This window comes from Lonchura striata, chromosome 31 (assembly GCF_050655825.1).
Source record: "Lonchura striata isolate lonStrDom1 chromosome 31, ASM5065582v1, whole genome shotgun sequence".
NCBI classification, from domain to species: domain Eukaryota; kingdom Metazoa; phylum Chordata; class Aves; order Passeriformes; family Estrildidae; genus Lonchura; species Lonchura striata.
This window is the reverse complement of record NC_140733.1, coordinates 4,731,600-4,750,171: the sequence shown is the minus strand read 5'-3', so window position 1 is coordinate 4,750,171 and position 18,572 is coordinate 4,731,600. Positions and strand designations below refer to the sequence as shown.

At 64.0% G+C, this 18,572-nt stretch overlaps 2 protein-coding genes across 4 annotated transcripts in view; one reads left to right on the top strand and one right to left on the bottom strand.

The window, feature by feature from the left end:
- The window catches only part of LOC144247916 (protein deacetylase HDAC6-like), a 12,654-nt gene extending 3,556 nt beyond the window's left edge, over nucleotides 1-9,098 (top strand). The window contains exons 4-12 of one of the 2 annotated variants that reach the window (XM_085563771.1): nucleotides 304-437; nucleotides 1,154-1,222; nucleotides 2,218-2,407; nucleotides 4,158-4,307; nucleotides 4,819-4,993; nucleotides 5,686-5,942; nucleotides 6,559-6,714; nucleotides 7,451-7,579; nucleotides 8,741-9,098. In XM_085563771.1, the coding sequence (XP_085419897.1) occupies nucleotides 304-437; nucleotides 1,154-1,222; nucleotides 2,218-2,407; nucleotides 4,158-4,307; nucleotides 4,819-4,993; nucleotides 5,686-5,942; nucleotides 6,559-6,714; nucleotides 7,451-7,579; nucleotides 8,741-8,812 (1,332 nt within the window). In that variant the 3' untranslated portion in view covers nucleotides 8,813-9,098. The remainder of the gene's footprint in view (nucleotides 1-303; nucleotides 438-1,153; nucleotides 1,223-2,217; nucleotides 2,408-4,157; nucleotides 4,308-4,818; nucleotides 4,994-5,685; nucleotides 5,943-6,558; nucleotides 6,715-7,450; nucleotides 7,580-8,740) is intronic. The other variant, XM_085563772.1, reaches the window with a different exon arrangement.
- WDR45 (WD repeat domain 45) lies at nucleotides 9,027-18,572 on the bottom strand. Of its 2 annotated transcripts, XM_085563789.1 has the most exons (10): nucleotides 18,328-18,572; nucleotides 17,726-17,800; nucleotides 16,718-16,822; nucleotides 15,293-15,389; nucleotides 14,507-14,601; nucleotides 13,420-13,499; nucleotides 12,071-12,279; nucleotides 10,605-10,706; nucleotides 10,371-10,513; nucleotides 9,097-9,288 (listed from the first exon to the last, which is right to left on the bottom strand). In XM_085563789.1, exons 1-10 carry the CDS (start codon nucleotides 18,374-18,376, stop codon nucleotides 9,179-9,181), a joined length of 1,065 nt encoding a protein of 354 aa, XP_085419915.1. In that variant the 5' UTR covers nucleotides 18,377-18,572; the 3' UTR covers nucleotides 9,097-9,178. The 2 variants fall into 2 exon arrangements, with proteins under 2 accessions (XP_085419916.1, XP_085419915.1); XM_085563790.1 differs by lacking the exon at nucleotides 12,071-12,279 and having other exon boundaries at nucleotides 9,027-9,288; nucleotides 18,328-18,556.

The following is an 18,572-nucleotide window of genomic DNA, read 5'->3' as shown; positions in this document are numbered from 1 at the left end:
GGGCACGGGGGGCATTGGGGGGCACGGGGGACATTGGGGGGCACGGGGGGCACGGGGGGCACGGGGGGCATTGGGGGGCACGGGGGACATTGGGGGTGTGGGGGGCGTTGGGGGGCATGGGGGGTAAAGGGGGCAGGGGGCCACGGGAGGTAAACGGGGGCATGGAGGGTGAAGGGGGGCATGGGGGGCACGGGGGAAGTTCAGGAGTTCCCAGTGGGGTCCCGCGGTGCCCTGACCCGGTGCCCGGGGGTCCCGGTGCCCGGTGCCCGTGCCCTGACCCGGTGCCCGGTCCCGGTGCCGCAGGTGCGCTCGGCGCTGGCCGTGCTCCGTCCCCCCGGGCACCACGCCCGGCGCGGCTCCGCCGGCGGCTTCTGCCTCTTCAACAACGCGGCCGTGGCGGCGCGGGACGGGCAGCGCCTGGCGGGGCGCCCGCTCCGGTACCGGGAACGGGAACGGGAATGGGAACGGGAATGGGGACGGGAACGGGAACGGGAACGGGAATAGGAACGGGAATGGGAACGGGAATGGGAATGGGAATGGGAACGGGAACGGGAACGGGAACGGGAATAGGAACGGGAATGGGGACGGGAATGGGAACGGGAATGGGAACGGGAATGGGAACGGGAATGGGAACGGGAATGGGAACGGGAACGGGACGGGCAGCGCCTGGCGGGGCGCCCGCTCCGGTACCGGCACCGGGGGGGAACGGGAATGGGAATGGGAATGGGAACGGGAATGGGAACGGGAACGGGAATGGGAACGGGAACGGGAATGGGAATGGGAATGGGAATGGAATGGGAACGGGAACGGGAACGGGAACGGGAACGGGACGGGCAGCGCCTGGCGGGGCGCCCGCTCCGGTACCGGCACCGGGGGAGGAGGGGACGGGAACGGGGGGACCCCCGGGAACGGGGCTGGGGGACCCCCCTCATGTACGGAGTAACGGGGGCTGGGGACCCCCAAACCCCCCCATAGCACCCCCAAACCCCTCTGGGCACCCCCAAATCCCCCATGGGGACCCCCAAACCCCCCCCGGGCACCCCCAAACCCCCCTGAGCGCCCCCAAACCCTGTCAGAGACCCCCAAACCCCCCCCGGGCCCCCCCAGAGCCCCCCAAACCCCCCGTGCCCCCCAATCCCGCTGCTGTGCGCAGGGTGCTGATCCTGGACTGGGACATTCACCACGGCAACGGCACCCAGGAGATCTTCGAGGAGGACCCCAGGTGGGCAGGGGGCTGGGGGGGCTCTGGGGGGATTTCGGGGTGCCCAAGGGGGTTTGGGGGTGCACAGGGAGGGTTTGGGGGTTCCCATGGGGGGTTTGGGGGTCCCCAGGGGGTGTATGGGGGTCTCTGGGGAGGGTTTGGGGGTTCCCGTGGGGGGTTTGGGGGCACCCAGAGGGGGTTTGGGGGTTTTGGGGGGCTCTGGGGGGATTTTGGGGTGCCCAGGGGGGTTTGGGGGTGCACAGGGGGGGTTTGGGGGTCTCTGGGGGGGGTTTGGGGGTCCCAAGGGGATTTGGGGCAGTTTTTGGGGTCCCACTGGGATTTGGGGCAGTTTTGGGGTCCTATGGGGCTGGGGTCACTTTTTGGGGTGCCGGGGTCACTTTCGGGATCCCCGGCTCATTTTGGGGCACCGTGCTCACATTTTGGGGTCCCCGGCTCACTTTCGGGGCCCCGGGGTCACTTTTGGGGTGCCGGGCTCACTTTTGGGGTCCCGTGGGGATTTGGGGCAGTTTTGGGGGTCCCCTGGGGCCGTGCTCACATTTTGGGGTCCCTGGCTCATTTTGGGGTGCCGTGCTCACATTTTGGGGTGCCGGGTCCCATTTTGGGGTGCCGTGCTCACGTTTCGGGGTCCCTGGCTCATTTTGGGGTGCCGTGCTCACGTTTCGGGGTGCCGGGTCCCGTTTCGGGGTGCCGGGTCCCATTTCAGGGTGCCGGGTCCCATTTCGGGGTGCCGGGTCCCGTTTCGGGGTCCCGGGCTCATTTTGGGGTGCCGGGTCCCATTTCGGGGTGCCGGGTCCCATTTCGGGGTGCCGTGCTCACGTTTCGGGGTGCCGGGTCCCATTTCGGGGTGCCGGGTCCCATTTCGGGGTGCCGTGCTCACATTTCGGGGTGCCGGGTCCCGTTTCGGGGTGCCGTGCTCACGTTTCGGGGTGCCGGGTCCCATTTTGGGGTGCCGTGCTCACGTTTCGGGGTGCCGGGTCCCGTTTCGGGGTGCCCAGCGTGCTGTACGTGTCCCTGCACCGCGGCGACGGCTCCTTCTTCCCGGGGGGTCCCGGGGGGTCCCCGCGGCGCCGGGGTCGGGGTCCCGGCCGGGGCTTCACCCTCAACGTGGCCTGGGGGGGGCCCCGCGTGGGGGACCCCGAGTACCTGACGGCGCTGAGCCGGCTGCTGCTGCCCGTGGCCGCCCAGGTGAGAGGAACTGCGGATTTTGGGGGAAATTTGGGGATTTTGGGGGAAATTTGGGGTTATTTGGGGTTGTTTTGGGGTTTTTGGGGTTATTTGGGGTTTGGGACCCCGAGTACCTGACGGCGCTGAGCCGGCTGCTGCTGCCCGTGGCCGCCCAGGTGAGAGGATTTGGGGATTTTGGGGGAAATTTGGGGTTTATTTAGGTTTATTTGGGGTTTTTTCGGGTTTTTTGGGGGTTTATTTGGGGTTATTTGAGGGTTATTTTGGGATATTTGGGGTTTATTTAGGGCTATTTGGGGTTATTTGAGGGGTTATTTGGGGTTATTTAGAGTTATTTTTCAGATTTATTTGAGGTTTATTTGAGGTTATTTGGAGTTTATTTCAGATTTATTTGGGGTTATTTGGGTTATTTTGGGGTTTTTTTGGGGGTTTTTGGGGTTATTTGGGGTTTGGGACCCCGAGTACCTGACGGCGCTGAGCCGGCTGCTGCTGCCCGTGGCCGACCAGGTGAGAGGATTTGGGGATTTTTGGGGCTTTTTGGGATTTATTTGGGGTTATTTGGGGGGTTTTGGGGTTTATTTCAGGGTATTTTGGGATTATTTGGGGTTTATTTGGGGATATTTTGGGTTTATTTGAGGTTATTTTCAGATTTATTTGGGGTTTATTGGGGTGTTTTGGGGATTTTGGGGTTTTCTTGGGGTTATTTGGGGTCACTTTGGGGGTGTCACGGTGTTTTGGGGGGTCAGGGTGTTTTGGGGGCTCAGGGTGTTTTTGGGGTGTCAGGGTGTTTTGGGGAGTCAGGGTGTTTTTGGGGTGTCAGGGTGTTTTTGGGGTGTCAGGGTGTTTTTGGGGTGTCAGGGTGTTTTGGGGGGCTCAGGGTGTTTTGGGGGCTCAGGGTGTTTTGGGGGGCTCAGGGTGTTTTTGGGGTGTCAGGGTGTTTTTGGGGTGTCAGGGTGTTTTGGGGGCTCAGGGTGTTTTTGGGGTGTCAGGGTGTTTTGGGGGGTCAGGGTATTTTGGGGGGCTCAGGGTGTTTTTGGGGTGTCAGGGTGTTTTGGGGGCTCAGGGTGTTTTGGGGTGTCAGGGTGTTTTGGGGGGCTCTGTCTGTGATTTGGGGGGGGAACCTTTCGGGTCCCTTTTGGGGCTCTTTGTCGGGCTTTGGGGGGCTCAGTGACGCTTTTGGGGGGTCCCTGCCCCCCAGTCGGATCTGGGGGCGTCGGGGTCACTGTGGGGGGGGGGAGTCACATTGGGGGGGCTCTGTGACACTTTTGGGGGGTCTGTGCCCCCAATTGGAGCTGGGGGTCGGGGGGGGTCACTTTTGGGGGGTCAGGGTCACTTTGGGGGCTCCGTGCCCCCCAGTTGGATCTGTGGGGGTGGGGGGGTCACTCTGGGGGGGTCAGGGTCACTTTTGGGGGGTGTCCATGCCCCCAAATTGGAGCCGTGGGGGGGGGGGGGTCACTTTTGGGGGGTCAGGGTCACTTTTGGGGCTCCGTGCCCCCATTCGGAGCCGCGGTTTGGGGGGTCACTTTGGGGGGTCAGGGTCATTTTTGGGGCTCCGTGCCCCCCAGTTGGATCTGTGGGGGTGGGGGGGTCACTCTGGGGGGGTCGGGGTCACTTTGGGGGCTCCGTGCCCCCATTCGGAGCCGCGGTTTGGGGGGTCACTTTGGGGGGTCAGGGTCACTTTGGGGGCTCCGTGCCCCCCGTCAGCTCTGGGTTCGGGGGGTCCCCCGGCCCCCCTGACCGGGCCGCCCCCCAGTTCGGGCCGGAGCTGGTGCTGGTGTCGGCCGGGTTCGACGCGGGCCGGGGGGACCCCCTGGGGGGGTGCCTGGTGTCCCCCCAAACCTTCGGCCTCATGACCCACCTGCTGGGGGCGCTGGCGGGGGGGCGCCTGGTGCTGCTGCTCGAGGTGAGGGGCCCAAAGGGCTGGGGGTCCCCAAAATGGGGGATGGGGGTCCTGGGGGGGGCCTGGGGGGGTTTTGGGGGTCCTGGGGGGGGCCTGGGGGGTTTTTGGGGGCCTGGGGGTCCCTAAACCGGGGCTCTCTGTTTGGGGGGGGGGTGTCTCTGTTTTTGGGGTCTCTGTTTTCTGGGGGTGGGTCTCTGTTTGGGGGGGGTCCCTAACCCGGGGGCCTCTCTTTGGGGGGGGGGTCTCTGTTTTGGGGGGTTCCCTAACCGGGGGTCTCTGCTCCGGGGGTCTCTCTTTGGGGGGGTCTCTAACCTGGGGGTCTCTGTTTTGGGGGGGTCTCTAACCTGGGGGTCTCTGTTTTTGGGGTCTCTGTTTTTGGGGGGTTCTCTGTTCCGGGGGGGGGTCCCTAACCGGGGGTCTCTGCTCTGGGGGTCTCTCTTTGGGGGGGTCCCTAACCGGGGGTCTCTGTTCCGGGGGGGTCCCTAACCGGGGGTCTCTGCTCCGGGGGTCTCAGGGCGGCTACAACCTGGCGGTGACGGCCGAGGGGGTGGGGCAGTGCCTGGGGGTCCTGCTGGGGGACCCCCCCTCGCTGCCGCCCCCCGGGACCCCCCAGCCCGCGGCGCTGCGGGCGCTGGGCCGGACCCTGCGGGCCCAGCGGGGCTGCTGGAGCTGCCTGCGGCTGCCCCGCGGTGAGACCCCTCCCCAAATACCCCCGGGACACCCCCAAACCCCCCCGGGACCCCCAAACCTCCCAGGGATCCCGAAACCCACCCGGGACCCCCACACTGCCCCGGTACCCCGTTGGGACCCCCCACCCTTCGGGCGCCGCGGGGCTGCTGGAGCTGCCTGTGACTGCCCCGTGGTGAGACCCCTCCCCAAATCCCCCCGGGACCCCCAAACCCCCCCGGGACCCCTCCAAACCCCCCCGGGACCCCCAAACTGCCCCGGGACCCCCCCGGGACCCCTACGGGACCTTCAAACTGGCCCGGGACCCCCTGGGACCCCCGCGGGACCTCCCAGGACCCTCCTGGGCCCCCACTCTGCCCCAGGACCCCCAAGGCACCACTGGGACCCCCTGGGACCACCCGGGACCCCTTGGGACCCCTTGGGACCATCCTGGGATTCTTCTGGGACCCTCCTGGGACCCCCTGGGACCCCCCGGGACCCTCCCGGGATTCTTCTGGGACCACCCGGGACCCCTTGGGACCCCTTGGGACCATCCTGGGATTCTTCTGGGACCCTCCTGGGACCCCCCAGGACCCCCCCCCCCATTCCCGGGACCCCCCCACGCTGCCCCGGGACCCCCAAGCCTCATCTCAGTCCCACGGGGCCCCCCAGGACCCCCCAAATCCCCCCAACCCCTCCCTTCTCTCCCCCACAGTTGAGCCCCCCAAGGAGGGGGAGGGCGGCGATGACGTCACAGCCGCCCCCGATGACGTCACCGGCCCCGCCAATGATGTCACGGGCCCCGCCGATGACGTCACGGGCGCCGCCCGCCGCCTGGGGGCGCTGCAGCTCGGGGGCGGGGCTGGGGGCGGGGCCAAGGCGGGGCCGGGGGCGGAGCCTCGGCCTGGCCCCGCCCCCCCGGCCGCGAGCGCGAGCGCCCCCTGCTGGGAGGAGGAGGAGGAGCTGGAGGAGGTGGGGGAGGGGCGGGGGTGGATTTGGGGAGGGGTCGGGGGGGTCTGGGGGGGTCTGGGGGAAAGTTTGGGGAGGGGTCTGGGGGGGTTTTGGGGGTTCTGGGGGAGTCTAGGGGGTCTTGGGGGTTCTGGGGAGGGGTCTGGGGAGGGTTTGGGGGTTCCGGGGGAGTTTAGGGGGTCTTGGGGGTTCTGGGGAGGGGTCTGGGGGGGGGGGTTTGGATTTTGGGGAGGGGTTTGGAGGGGTCGGGGGGGCTTTGGGGGAGATTCTGGGGGGTTTAGGGGGGGCTGAGGGCTTTGGGGGAAAGTTTGGGGAGGGGTCTGGGGGGGTTTTGGGGGGATCGGGGGGGTGTTGGGGAGGGGTCTGGAGAGGGTTTGGATTTTGGGGAGGGGTCTGGGGGGTTTTGGGGCCGGGTTTGGGGTGGGGATTTTGGGGGGGCGGATTTGGGTGGGGGTTTTGGGGTGGGGGTTTCGGGGGGGGGTTTTGGGGCCGGGTTTGGGGTGGGGGTTTCGGCGGGGGGTTTTGGGTGGGGGATTTGGGTGGGGGATTTGGGTGGGGGTTTCGGGGTGGGGTTTTGCGACCCCCCGGGCCTGATGCGGCCGGTCCTCCCCGCCGCCAGGGGGCGCTGTTCGCGGTCACGCCCCTCCCGGGCTGTCCCCACCTGGGGGCCGTGGCCCCTCCCCCCCCCGGGGGGGCCCTGGGGGAGCTGCTGCCCCCCCCCTGCGGGGTCTGCGGGGGCCGGCGCGAGAACTGGCTGTGCCTCACCTGCCACCAGGTACGGCCAAAACACCCAAAATACCCCAAAACTGCCCAAAAATACCCCAAAACTGCCCAAAAATACCCAAAAACTGCCAAAAAATACCCCAAAAACACCCCAAAATACCCAAAAACTGCCCAAAAATACCCAAAAACTGCCCCAAAATACCCCAAAATACCCCAAAAACACCCCCAAAATACCACCCCCAGCATGAGAACTGGCTGTGCCTCACCTGCCACCAGGTACGGCCAAAAACACCCCAAAATACCCCAAAACTGCCCAAAAATACCCAAAAACTGCCCAAAAATACCCAAAAACTGCCCCAAAATACCCAAAAATACCCCAAAAACACCCCCAAAATACCCCCCCCCCCATGAGAACTGGCTGTGCCTCACCTGCCACCAGGTACGGCCAAAACACCCAAAATACCCCAAAACTGCCCAAAAATACCCAAAAACTGCCCCAAAATACCCCAAAACTGCCCAAAAATACCCAAAAATACCCCAAAAACAGCCCAAAAATACCCAAAAATACCTCAAAGACACCCCCAAAATACCCCCCCCCACCATGAGAACTGGCTGTGCCTCACCTGCCACCAGGTACGGCCAAAACACCCCAAAATACCCAAAAACTGCCCAAAAATACCCAAAAACTGCCCAAAAATACCCAAAAACTGCCCAAAAATACGCCCAAAACACCCCAAAACCCCCCCAAACCACCCCACAACCCCCCGAACCGCCGTGCCCGTGCGCAGGTGCTGTGCGGGCGCTACGCCGGGGGGCACATGCTGGCACACGGGGGGGCGCGGGGGCACCCCCTGGCACTGAGCCTGCGCGACCTGGCGGCCTGGTGCTACCCCTGCGGGGGCTACGTCACCCACCCGGTGGGCACGGGGGCATAAAGGGGGCACGGGGGGCACCGGGCGGGTCTGGGGGCATGGGGGGGTCTGGGGGTACCGGGGGGGTTTGGGGGTCTGGGGGTGCTACCCCTGCGGGGGCTACGTCACCCACCCGGTGGGCACGGGGGGCACTGGGTGGGTCTGGGGGCACGGGGGGGTCTGTGGGCACAGGGGGGCACCGGGTGGGTCTGGGGGCATCGGGGGGTTTGGGGGGCATGGGGGTCTGGGGGTGCAACCCCTGCGGGGGCTACGTCACTCACCCGGTGGGCACGGGGGCATAAAGGGGGCACCGGGCGGGTCTGGGGGCACTGGGGGGGTTTGGGGGTCTGGGGGTGCGACCCCTGCGGGGGCTACGTCACCCACCCGGTGGGCACGGGGGCACGGGGGGCACCAGGTGGGTCTGGGGTTCCCGGGGGGGTCTGGGGGTGTCAGGGATTTTTGGGGGGTCTGAGGGGGTCCCTGCTCTCCCCCCCGAGTTTGGGGGTCTGGGGGCTTTGGGAATGAACCATTGTGAGAGCGGGGGGGGGACAGGGGGTGACACAGCGGGTGAAACCATTGAGAGTGGGGGGGGGTGAACCATCAGGAAATGGGGGGGGATACGGGCTGAACCATCAGGAAATGGGGGGGGATATGGGGTGAACCATCAGGAAATGGGGAATGGGGGGATGTGGGCTGAACCATCAGGAAATCGGGGGGGATATGGGGTGAACCATCAGGAAATGGGGAATGGGGGGATGTGGGCTGAACCATCAGGAAATGGGGGGGATATGGGGTGAACCATGGGGAATGGGGGATGTGGGCTGAACCATCAGGAAATGGGGAATGGGGGGATATGGGCTGAACCATCAGGAATGGGGAATGGGGGGATATGGGGTGAACCATCAGGAAATGGGGGAGGATACGGGCTGAACCATTAAACCGCTGGGGGGGGTCGGGGTTGCACTGGGCTGAACCACTGGGGAATGGGGGGGGGCACTGGGCTGGGGGGGGGGGTCGAAGTTGGGCTGAACCATTGGGAAGGGAGAGGCGGGGGGGGACTGGAGCGAGGTCCCACCTCGGGCCGCGCCATTGCCGGGGGAGGGGAGGTTGGAAGGAACCACTGGGCAGTGCGGGGGGGTTCCTTGCCTGACCCCCCATCCCCCCCAGGTGCTGCTCCCCACCAAAACCTTCATCTACCGCCTGAAGTTCGGCACGGACCCCCCCAGCCCCGCCCTGTGAGCCCCTCCCCACCCCTCCCCCCTCTCTTAAAGGGCTACACACGTGCCAAACCCCCCCCCATCATCACCAGCACCCCGGGACCCCCAAACCCCCCCCGGGCCAAAGGCTGGGCCGGGCCCAGGGGCGGGGGAGGGGCAGCGGGGGGGGACTCCCCACCCCCCCAGAACGAGGGGGGGTCCCGGGCACGCGGGGGGGGACCCCGATTTTGTATCCCCCTCCCCCCTTTTGGAGCTTTTCTAAACCCCCTCGGTTACGCCGAGACCCCAATAAAGACACGGGCGAGGTTTGGGGGGCTCCGGCTGCTTTTGGGGGGGGTCCCCCGGCCCGGGGGGGGTTTTGGGGGTCCCGGGGGGTTTTGGGGGGCTCTCAGAAGTCGTCGTCGTCGCAGATGTCCAGGAAGACGTCGAAGGCCTCGCGGTTGCAGTTCCCGTCGGGGCTGAACACGTACTTGTGGAAGGTGCCGTCCACGCAGACGGCTGGGGGGGATTTTGGGGGGGTTTTGGGGGGTCAGCGGGGGCTTGAGGGGGTTTAGGGGGGATTTGAGGGGGTTTGGGGGGAATTTGAGGGGATTTGGGGGGGAATTGAGGGGGTTTAGGGGGAGTTTGAGGGGATTTGGGGGGGATTCGAGGGGATTTAGGGGGGGCTTGAGAGGGTTTAGGAGGGATTTGAGGGGGTTTGGGGGGAATTTGAGGGGGTTTGGGGGGGATTTGAGGGGGTTTGGGGGGGATTTGAAAGGGTTTGGGGGGACTTGAGGGGGTTTGGGGGGAATTTGAGGGGATTTGGGGGGGGGGTTTGAGGGGGATTTGAGGGGGTTTGGGGGGGAATTGACGGGGTTTAGGGGGAGTTTGAGAGGGTTTAGGGGGGGCTTGAGAGGGTTTGGGGGGATTTGAGGGGGTTTGGGGGGGATTCGAGGGGATTTAGGGGGAGTTTGAGAGGGTTTGGGGGGGATTTGAAAGGGTTTAAGGGGGGTTTGAGGGAGTTTGAAGGGGTTCGGGGAGCCCTGGGGTTGTTCAGGGGGTTTTATGGGGGTTTAGGGGGGATTTGGGGGGCTTTAGGGGGGCCCTGGGGGGGTTTGGGGGGGGCTTTAGGGGGGCCCTGAGGGTATTTAGGGGGGTCGGGGGTTTGGGGGGATATTTGGGGGCATTTGAGGGGGTTCAGGGGGGCCCTGAGGGGGTTTCGGGGGGCTAGTGGGGGCTGGGGTTGTTTCGGGGGTATTTAGGGGGTCCCTCAGGGGTAATTAGAGGTACGTTTGGGATATTTTGGGGGCACCCTCCGGTACATTTTGGGGTACGTTTGGGATACTCTGGGGGCTCTCTCAGGGATATCTTAGGGGATCTCTCAGGGGTTTTTTAGGGTACATTTGGGATATTTCAGGGCTCTCTCAGGGACATTTTGGGGTACGTTTGGGATATTTCGGGGGTCTCTCAGGGATATTTTGGGGTACGTTTGGGATATTTCGGGGGCTCTCTCAGGGGTATTTTGGGGTACGTTTGGGATATTTTGGAGGCACCCTCCAGGACATTTTAGGGTACATTTGGGATATTTTGGGGGCGCTCACCGATGACGGAGCTGGGGCTGCGGCCGGCCCTGCCGAAGGCGCAGACCCCGGGCGCCTCGGCCGGGATGGCGAAGCTGGCCAGGGACCACTGGGACTCCACGTAGGGGCCCAGCACCGGCCCCACCTTCCCCACCCGCGCCAGCCTGGGGGCACAGGGGGCACAGGGGGCACAGGGGGGTTCAGGGGGGCTCGGGGGTCCCGGGGCATTTCGGGGACCCCCCGCCCCCCACTCACGCCGAGCGCCGGTTGAGCCGCGTGTCCCGCAGGGCGAAGACGTGGCCGGTGCCTTTGTCGCTGGCCGCGCACAGGAAGGAGCAGTCGGGGCTGAAGGCCAGGCTGGGGGCACCCCAAAAACCCGTCAGGGCTGGGGGCACCCCAAAAAACCCATCAGGGCTGGGGGCACCCCAAAACCTCCCAAAGAACCCCGTCAGGGCTGGGGGCACCCCAAAACCTCCCAAAGAACCCGTCAGGGCTGGGGGCACCCCAAAAACCCGTCAGGGCTGGGGGCACCCCAAAAACCCGTCAGGCCTGGGGGCACCCCAAAAGCAGGCCAGGACTCCCCCAGTGCTCAGATCCGCCTCCAGTTCCCCCAGTGCTCCCCAGTGCCAGTTCTCCAGTCCCAGCCCCAGTTCCCAGTCCCAGTTTCCAGTCCCAGTTCCCCAGCCCCAGTTCCCAGTCCCAGTTTCCAGTCCCAGTCCCCCCAGTTCCCAGTCCCACTCCCAGTCCCCAGTCCCAGTCCCCAGTCCCAGTTCCCAGTCCCACTTCCCCAGTCCCAGTCCCAGTCCCCCCAGTTCCCAGTCCCACTCCCAGTCCCCAGTCCCAGTCCCCACTCCCAGTTCCCAGTCCCACTTCCAGTCCCACTCCCAGTCCCCAGTCCCAGTTCCAGTTCCCCAGTCCCAGTCCCAGTCCCAGTCCCAGTCCCACCAGTAGAGCGTGGCGGGGTTGGTCCCAGTCCCACTCCCACTCCCAGTCCCAGTCCCAGTTCCCCACTCCCAGTCCGCAATCCCAGTTCCCAGTCCCATTTTCCCCAGTCCCACTCCCAGTTCCCAGTTTCCCAGTCCCAGTCCCACCAGTAGAGCGTGGCGGGGTCAGTCCCAGTCCCAGTTCCCCAGTCCCAGCCCCAGTTCCCCAGTCCCAGTCCCAGTTTCCCCAGTCCCACTCCCAGCCCCAGTCCCAGTGGCACCAGTAGAGCGTGGCGGGGTCGGTCCCAGTTCCCATTCCCACTCCCAATCCCAGTTTCCCAGTCCCAGTGGCACCAGTAGAGCGTGGCGGGGTCGGTCCCAGTCCCAGTTCCCCATTCCCAGCCCCATTCCCAGTTCCCCAGTCCCAGTCCCAGTCCCAGTGGCACCAGTAGAGCGTGGCGGGGTCGGTCCCAGTTCCAGTCCCAGTTCCCCAGTCCCAGTCCCAGTTCCCCAGTCCCAGTTCCCCATTCCCAGTTCCCCAGTCCCAGTCCCAGTCCCAGTGGCACCAGTAGAGCGTGGCGGGGTCGGTCCCAGTTCCAGTCCCAGTTCCCCAGTCCCAGTCCCAGTTCCCCAGTCCCAGTTCCCCATTCCCAGTTCCCCAGTCCCAGTCCCAGTCCCAGTGGCACCAGTAGAGCGTGGCGGGGTCAGTCCCAGTCCCAGTTCCCCAGTCCCAGTCCCAGTCCCACTCCCAGCCCCATTCCCAGTTCCCCAATCCCAGTTTCCCAGTCCCAGTGGCACCAGTAGAGCGTGGCGGGGTCGGTGCCGCGGCGCAGCTCCAGCAGCCGCGCGCGGCTCTGGGTGCAGAAGAGGCGGATCAGGGTCCCGCGGCGCGAGGCCGACGCCAGCAGCGTCCCGGGCGCGCTCAGCGCCGCGCAGCCCACCTCGCTCTGGTGCGCGCTGATGGCCACGGGCGCCGACGAGGAGCCGGGCTGCGCCGCGCCCAGGTCCTGCGGGGCACCGGTTAGACCAGTATGGACCAGTATGGACCAGTACGGACCAGTGTAAATCAATACAGACCAGTATAAACCAGTATAGATCAGTATAGACCAGTATGGACCAGTATGGTCCATGGCGCCGACGAGGAGCCGGGCTGCGCCGCGCCCAGGTCCTGCGGGGGACCGGTTAGACCAGTATGGACCAGTGTAAACCAGTATGGACCAGTATTAACCAATATAGATCAGTATAAACCAATATAGATCAGTATAAACCAGTATGGACCAGTACGGACTGGTGTGTACCGGCACCGACGAGGAGCCGGGCTGTGCCGCGCCCAGGTCCTGCAGGGGACCAGTACGGACCAGTGTAAACCAGTACGGACTGGTATGGACCAGTACAGACCAGTATAAACCAATATAGATCAGTATAAACCAGTATGGACCAGTATGGTCCATGGCGCCAACAAGGAGCCGGGCTGTGCCGCGCCCAGGTCCTGGGAACCAGTATGGACCAGTGTAAATCAATATAGACCAGTATAAACCAATATAAACCAGTGTAAACCAGTATGGGCCAGTGTAAACCAGTATGGACCAGTACAGACCAGTGTAAACCAGTACGGGCCAGTATAAGCCAGTACAGACCAGTATGGACCTGTACAGACCAGTACATTCCCAGTTCCCTCCCAGTGCTCCCAGTTTGGCTCCCAGTTCCCTCCCAGTGCTCCCAGTTCCCTCCCAGTGCTCCCAGTTTGCTCCCAGTGCTCCCAGTTTGGCTCCCAGTTTGCTCCCAGTTCCCTCCCAGTGCTCCCAGTTTGCTCCCAGTTTGGCTCCCAGTGCTCCCAGTTTGCTCCCAGTGCTCCCAGTTCCCTCCCAGTGCTCCCAGTTCCCTCCCAGTGCTCCCAGTTCCCTCCCAGTTCCCTCCCAGTTTGCTCCCAGTGCTCCCAGTTTGGCTCCCAGTTTGCTCCCAGTGCTCCCAGTTCCCTCCCAGTGCTCCCAGTTTGCTCCCAGTTTGCTCCCAGTTTGCTCCCAGTTTGGCTCCCAGTTGGCTCCCAGTGCTCCCAGTGCTCCCAGTTTGCTCCCAGTTTGCTCCCAGTGCTCCCAGTTCCCTCCCAGTGCTCCCAGTTTGCTCCCAGTGCTCCCAGTTTGGCTCACCACCAGCTGCAGGCTGCCGCATTTGTGCCCCGGGAACACCAGCAGGGCTCGTTCCAAACTGGGACAGAGATCCACGATCCCTGCGGAGGGACGCCCAAAACCACCCAAAATCACCCCAAATCACCCCAAAAACACCCAAAATCACCCCAAAACCACCCAAAATCACCCCAAATCACCCCAAATCACCCCAAAAACACCCAAAATCACCCCAAAATCACCCCAAATCACCCCAAAATCACCCCAAAACCACCCAAAATCACCCCAAAACCACCCAAAATCACCCCAAATCACCCCAAATCACCCAAAAAACACCCAAAATCACCCCAAAAACACCCAAAATCACCCCAAAAACACCTAAAACACCCAAAATCACCCCAAAAACACCCAAAATCACCCCAAATCACCCCCAACACACCCCAAAATCACCTAAAACACCCAAAATCACCCCAAATCACCCCAAAAACACCCAAAATCACCCCAAATCACCCCAAAACCACCCAAAATCACCCCAAATCACCCCAAAATCACCCAAAATCACCCCAAAAACACCCCAAAATCACCTAAAACACCCAAAATCACCCCAAAAACACCCAAAATCACCCCAAAAACACCCCAAATCACCCCAAATCACCCAAAATCACCCCAAATCACCCCAAATCACCCCAAAACCACCCAAAATCACCCCAAATCACCCAAAACCACCCCAAATCACCCAAAATCACCCCAAATCACCCCAAATCACCCAAAATCACCCCAAAACCACCCAAAATCACCCCAAAATCACCTAAAACACCCCAAATCACCCAAAAATACCCCCAAAACACCCCAAAACCACCCAAGATCACCCCCAAAATCAATCACCCCAAAGTCACCACACAATCGCCCCAAAATCAATCACCCCCAAATCCCCCCAAAATCACCCGGGGCACCCCACAATCACCCTCAGGATTTTTGGGGTTCCCGGGGTTTTTGGGGTTTCGGGGTTCCTGGGGTTTTTGGGGTTCCCGGGGATTTTTGGGGGGTTTTTGGGGTTCCCGGGGGTTTTGGGGGGGGGTTTTTGGGGTTCCCGGGATTTTGGGGTTCCCACCTTTGGGGTTGTCGCGGGTGTCGAACTCGAAGAGCTTCGTGGGGCGGTGGGGGAAGGAGAAGACGTAGAGGCGGCTCTGGAGGGCCACCACCAGCCTGGGATCCCAGTTAAACCAGTTAAACCAGTACATCCCAGTTAAACCAGTTCAACCAGTACATCCCAGTGCATCCCAGTTAAACCAGTGCATCCCAGTCAAACCAGTTCAACCAGTACATCCCAGTTTAACCAGTTCAACCAGGACATCCCAGTACATCCCAGTTAAACCAGTACATCCCAGTTAAACCAGTGCATCCCAGTTAAACCAGTTCAACCAGGACATCCCAGTTAAACCAGTACATCCCAGTGCATCCCAGTTAAACCAGTGCATCCCAGTTCAACCAGTGCTCCCAGTACAGAACACACAGACGCGGCTCTGGAGGGCCACCACCAGCCTGAGGACAACCAGGACATCCCAGTTCAACCAGTTCAACCAGTTAAACCAGTACATCCCAGTACAACCAGTACAGAACACATAGAGGCGGCTCTGCAGGGCCACCACCAGCCTGGGGAGGGGATCCCAGTCAAACCAGTTCAACCAGTTAAACCAGTACATCCCAGTTAAACCAGTGCCTCCCAGTCCCTCTCCCAGTCCCTCCCAGTCCCCCCAGTCCGTCCCAGTTTGCCCATCCCAGTCCCCCCAGTCCCTCCCAGTTCCCTCCCAGTCCGTCCCAGTCCCTCCCAGTTCCCTCCCAGTCCCCCCAGTCTCCCCCAGTCCCCCCAGTCCGTCCCAGTTTGCCCAGTTCTCACCGGTCGTGCCGCATGCGCACGGCCAGCACGGGCCGGGGGAAGCTGAACTCCAGCACGAGCTTCTCCTTCCCCTCGCGGGCGTCGTCCCAGATCAGCACTGCGGGCACGGGGGCACCCCGAAAATGGCACCCGGAATGGGCACCCCGAAAATGGCACCCCGAGATGGGCACCCCGAGATGGGCACCCCGAAAATGGCACCCGGAATGGGCACCCCGAAATTGGGAACCCCAAAATGGGAACCCCAAAATTGGACACCCCAAAAATGGCACCCGGAATGGGCACCCCGAAATTGGGAACCCCAAAATGGGAACCCCAAAATGGGCACCCCGAAATTGGGCACCCCGAGATGGGCACCCCGAAATGGGCACCCCGAGATGGGAACCCCGAACTGGCACCCCGGAATGGGCACACCGAGATGGGCACCCCAAAATGGGCACCCCAAAATGGGAACCCCGGAATGGAAACCCCGAAATCGGGGATACCCCAAAATTTGGGATATCCCAAAATGGGCACCACAAAACCAGGTACCTGAAATGGGCACCCCGAAATCGGGGATACCCCGAAATTGGGGATTCCCCAAAATGGGCACCCCGGAATGGAACACCCCTAAACGGGACACCCTGATAATGGGACACCCCAAAACGAATACCCCAAAATTGAGACACCCCAAAATGGGACACCCCAAAATGGGACACCCGGAAACTAGGACACCCCAGAATTGGGGACACACCGAAATTGGGGACACCCTGAAACGGGACACCCCAAAACTGGGGACAGGGACAGCGGCACTGGGGACACCCCCGGGTCAGGGGGACACCCCAATATTGAGGACAGGGACACCCCAGCACTGGGGACACCCCGGAATTGGGGACCCCCCGGTTTTGGGGGATCCCTCAGGGAATTTGTGCCCCCCCCGGTTTTGGGGATCCCCCAGGGAATTTGGGGACCCCCCCGGAAATTTGGCTCCCCAGGTTTTGGGGATCCCCCAGGGAATTTGGTCCCCTCGGTTTCAGGGTCCCCCAGGAAATTTGTGCCCCCCAGTTTGGGAGACTACCCCAGTTTTGGGGACCCCCCCATAGAATTTGGGGACCCCCCGGTAATTTCCCCCCCGGCTTTGGGGACCCCCCAGGGCATTTGTGCCCCCCCAGGGAATTTGAGGACCCCTCCAGTTTTGGGGACCCCCCAGGGAATTTGGGGACCCCCCCAGGGAATTTGAGGACCCCTCCAGTTTTGGGGACCCCCCAGGGAATTTGAGGACCCCTCCAGGGAATTTGTGCCCTCCGGTTTCAGGGCCCCCCAGGGAATTTGGGGACCCCCCCTGGTAATTTTCCCCCCCGGTTTTGGGGACTCCCCCAGGGAATTTGGCCCCCCCGGTTTTGGGGACCCCCCCAGGGAATTTGGGGACCCCCCGGTTTTGGGGCGCACCTGAGGCCTCGGGGAATTTGGGGTGGCTGCCGCCGCCCACGATGGCGAGCAGGTTGGAGCGGTGCAGCATCTCCACCAGCGCCACGCTGCCCACCTGCTCCGCGTCTGCGCCCCGAAATCACCGGGGGCGCCCCGAAATCACCGGGGGCGCCCCGAAATCACCGGGGGCACCCCGAAATCACCGGAGGCACCCCCCGGGGCGGGGGGCGCCCCCAAACCCCCGCGAACCCCCAAACCCGAGGGACGCCCCCGGCCCGGCGCCGCCCATCCCCGCCACATCGAGGTGGGGCCACAAATTTGGGGACCCCCCCAAGCTGGGAGACCCCCCCCCAAAAATCGAGTGGCACCCTGGAGTAGCAGAGACACCCCGAAAGCTTCAGGGGTCCCCCAAACCTGAGCCCCCCCCCTGCCCCACAGCCCGGGGAACCCCAAAACCCCCTCCTCAGATTAGGGACCCCCCCAAAAACCACCCCCCCCGGCTGAGGAACCCCCCAAAAATGCCGCACCCCCCTCGCAGCCCTGGGGGACCCCAAAATTCCTGCCCTGGGCCCTTCTCTGCCCCTAAAGACCCCCAAACCCCCCCTGTGAACCCCAAAACCCCCGGGGAACCCCAAAACCCCCCAGGGGAACCCCAAAACTCCCTGAGACCCCAAACCCCGGGGAGCCCCAAAACACCCCCGTGAACCCCAGGCCGGGGGGATCCCCCAAATCCAGCCCCTGACCCAGGTGCCCCCCATGCCCCCAGGTGCCCCCCATGCCCCCGTGCCCCCCGTGCCCGTCATCCAGGTGCCCCCCAAACCCCCCTGTGCCCCCCAAACCCCCCCAGGTGCCCCCCGTGCCCCCCCACCCCTCACCCAGGTGCCCCCCAAACCCCCCCGTGCCCCCCGACCCCTCACCCAGGTGCCCCCCGTGCCCTCCTCGTGCCCCCCAAACCCCCCGTGCCCCCCCACCCCTCACCCAGGTGCCCCCCAAACCCCCCCGTGCCCCCCGTGCCCCCCCGCCCCTCACCCAGGTGCCCTTTCTCCATCAGCGGCTCCACGTTGAAGATCCGAACCCCCGAGTCCATGGCCACGCAGAAACAGCCTGGGGGGGCACGGGGGGCATTAGGGGCACGGGGGGCATTGGGGGGCATTGGGGGGGCACGGGGGGCATTGGGGGGCATTGGGGGCACGGGGGGCACGGGGGGCATTGGGGGGCACGGGGGAATGGGGGGCATTGGGGGCACGGGGGGCATTGGGGGGCACGGGGAGGTTTTGGGGGCACGGGGCGATTTGGAGGGCACCTGGGTGAGTGGCACGAGGGGGGTTTGGGGGTCCCTGGGCGGGTTCAGGGGTAATTTGGGGGTCCCTGGGTGGGTTCAGGGGTAATTTGGGGGTCCCTGGGTGGGTTCAGGGGTAATTTGGGGGTCCCCAGGGGGCATTTGGGGCATTTCAGGAGGGGCTGAGTGGTTTTGGGGGTGTCGTGGGAGCGCTGGGGGGGCCAAAGGAGGTTCTGGGGTTCGGGGGTTCGGGTTTTGGGGTTCCGGAGTTTCAGGGGTTCGGGAGTTTATGGTTATGGGGGTTCGGTTTCGGGGTTCGGTTTTGGGGTTCGGGGCTCCGGCCCCCACTCACTCTGGTCCTGGTTGAAGCGCAGGCTGTTCACCCCCCGGCCCTGCGCCATGGCGGGGCGCGCCCGCGGCGGCGGCGCCGCTCCGGGGGGAGCCGAAGGGGGGAGCGAAGGGTCCCCAAAACCGCCCGGGACCCCCAAAACCGCCCAAATCCCCCAAAAATCCTCCAAATCCCCTCCGAGCCCCGCGGCCGCCCGGAGCAGCGAGACGCCCGGCCAGAGCGGACTTCCGGTCACGTGGCCGCGCCGC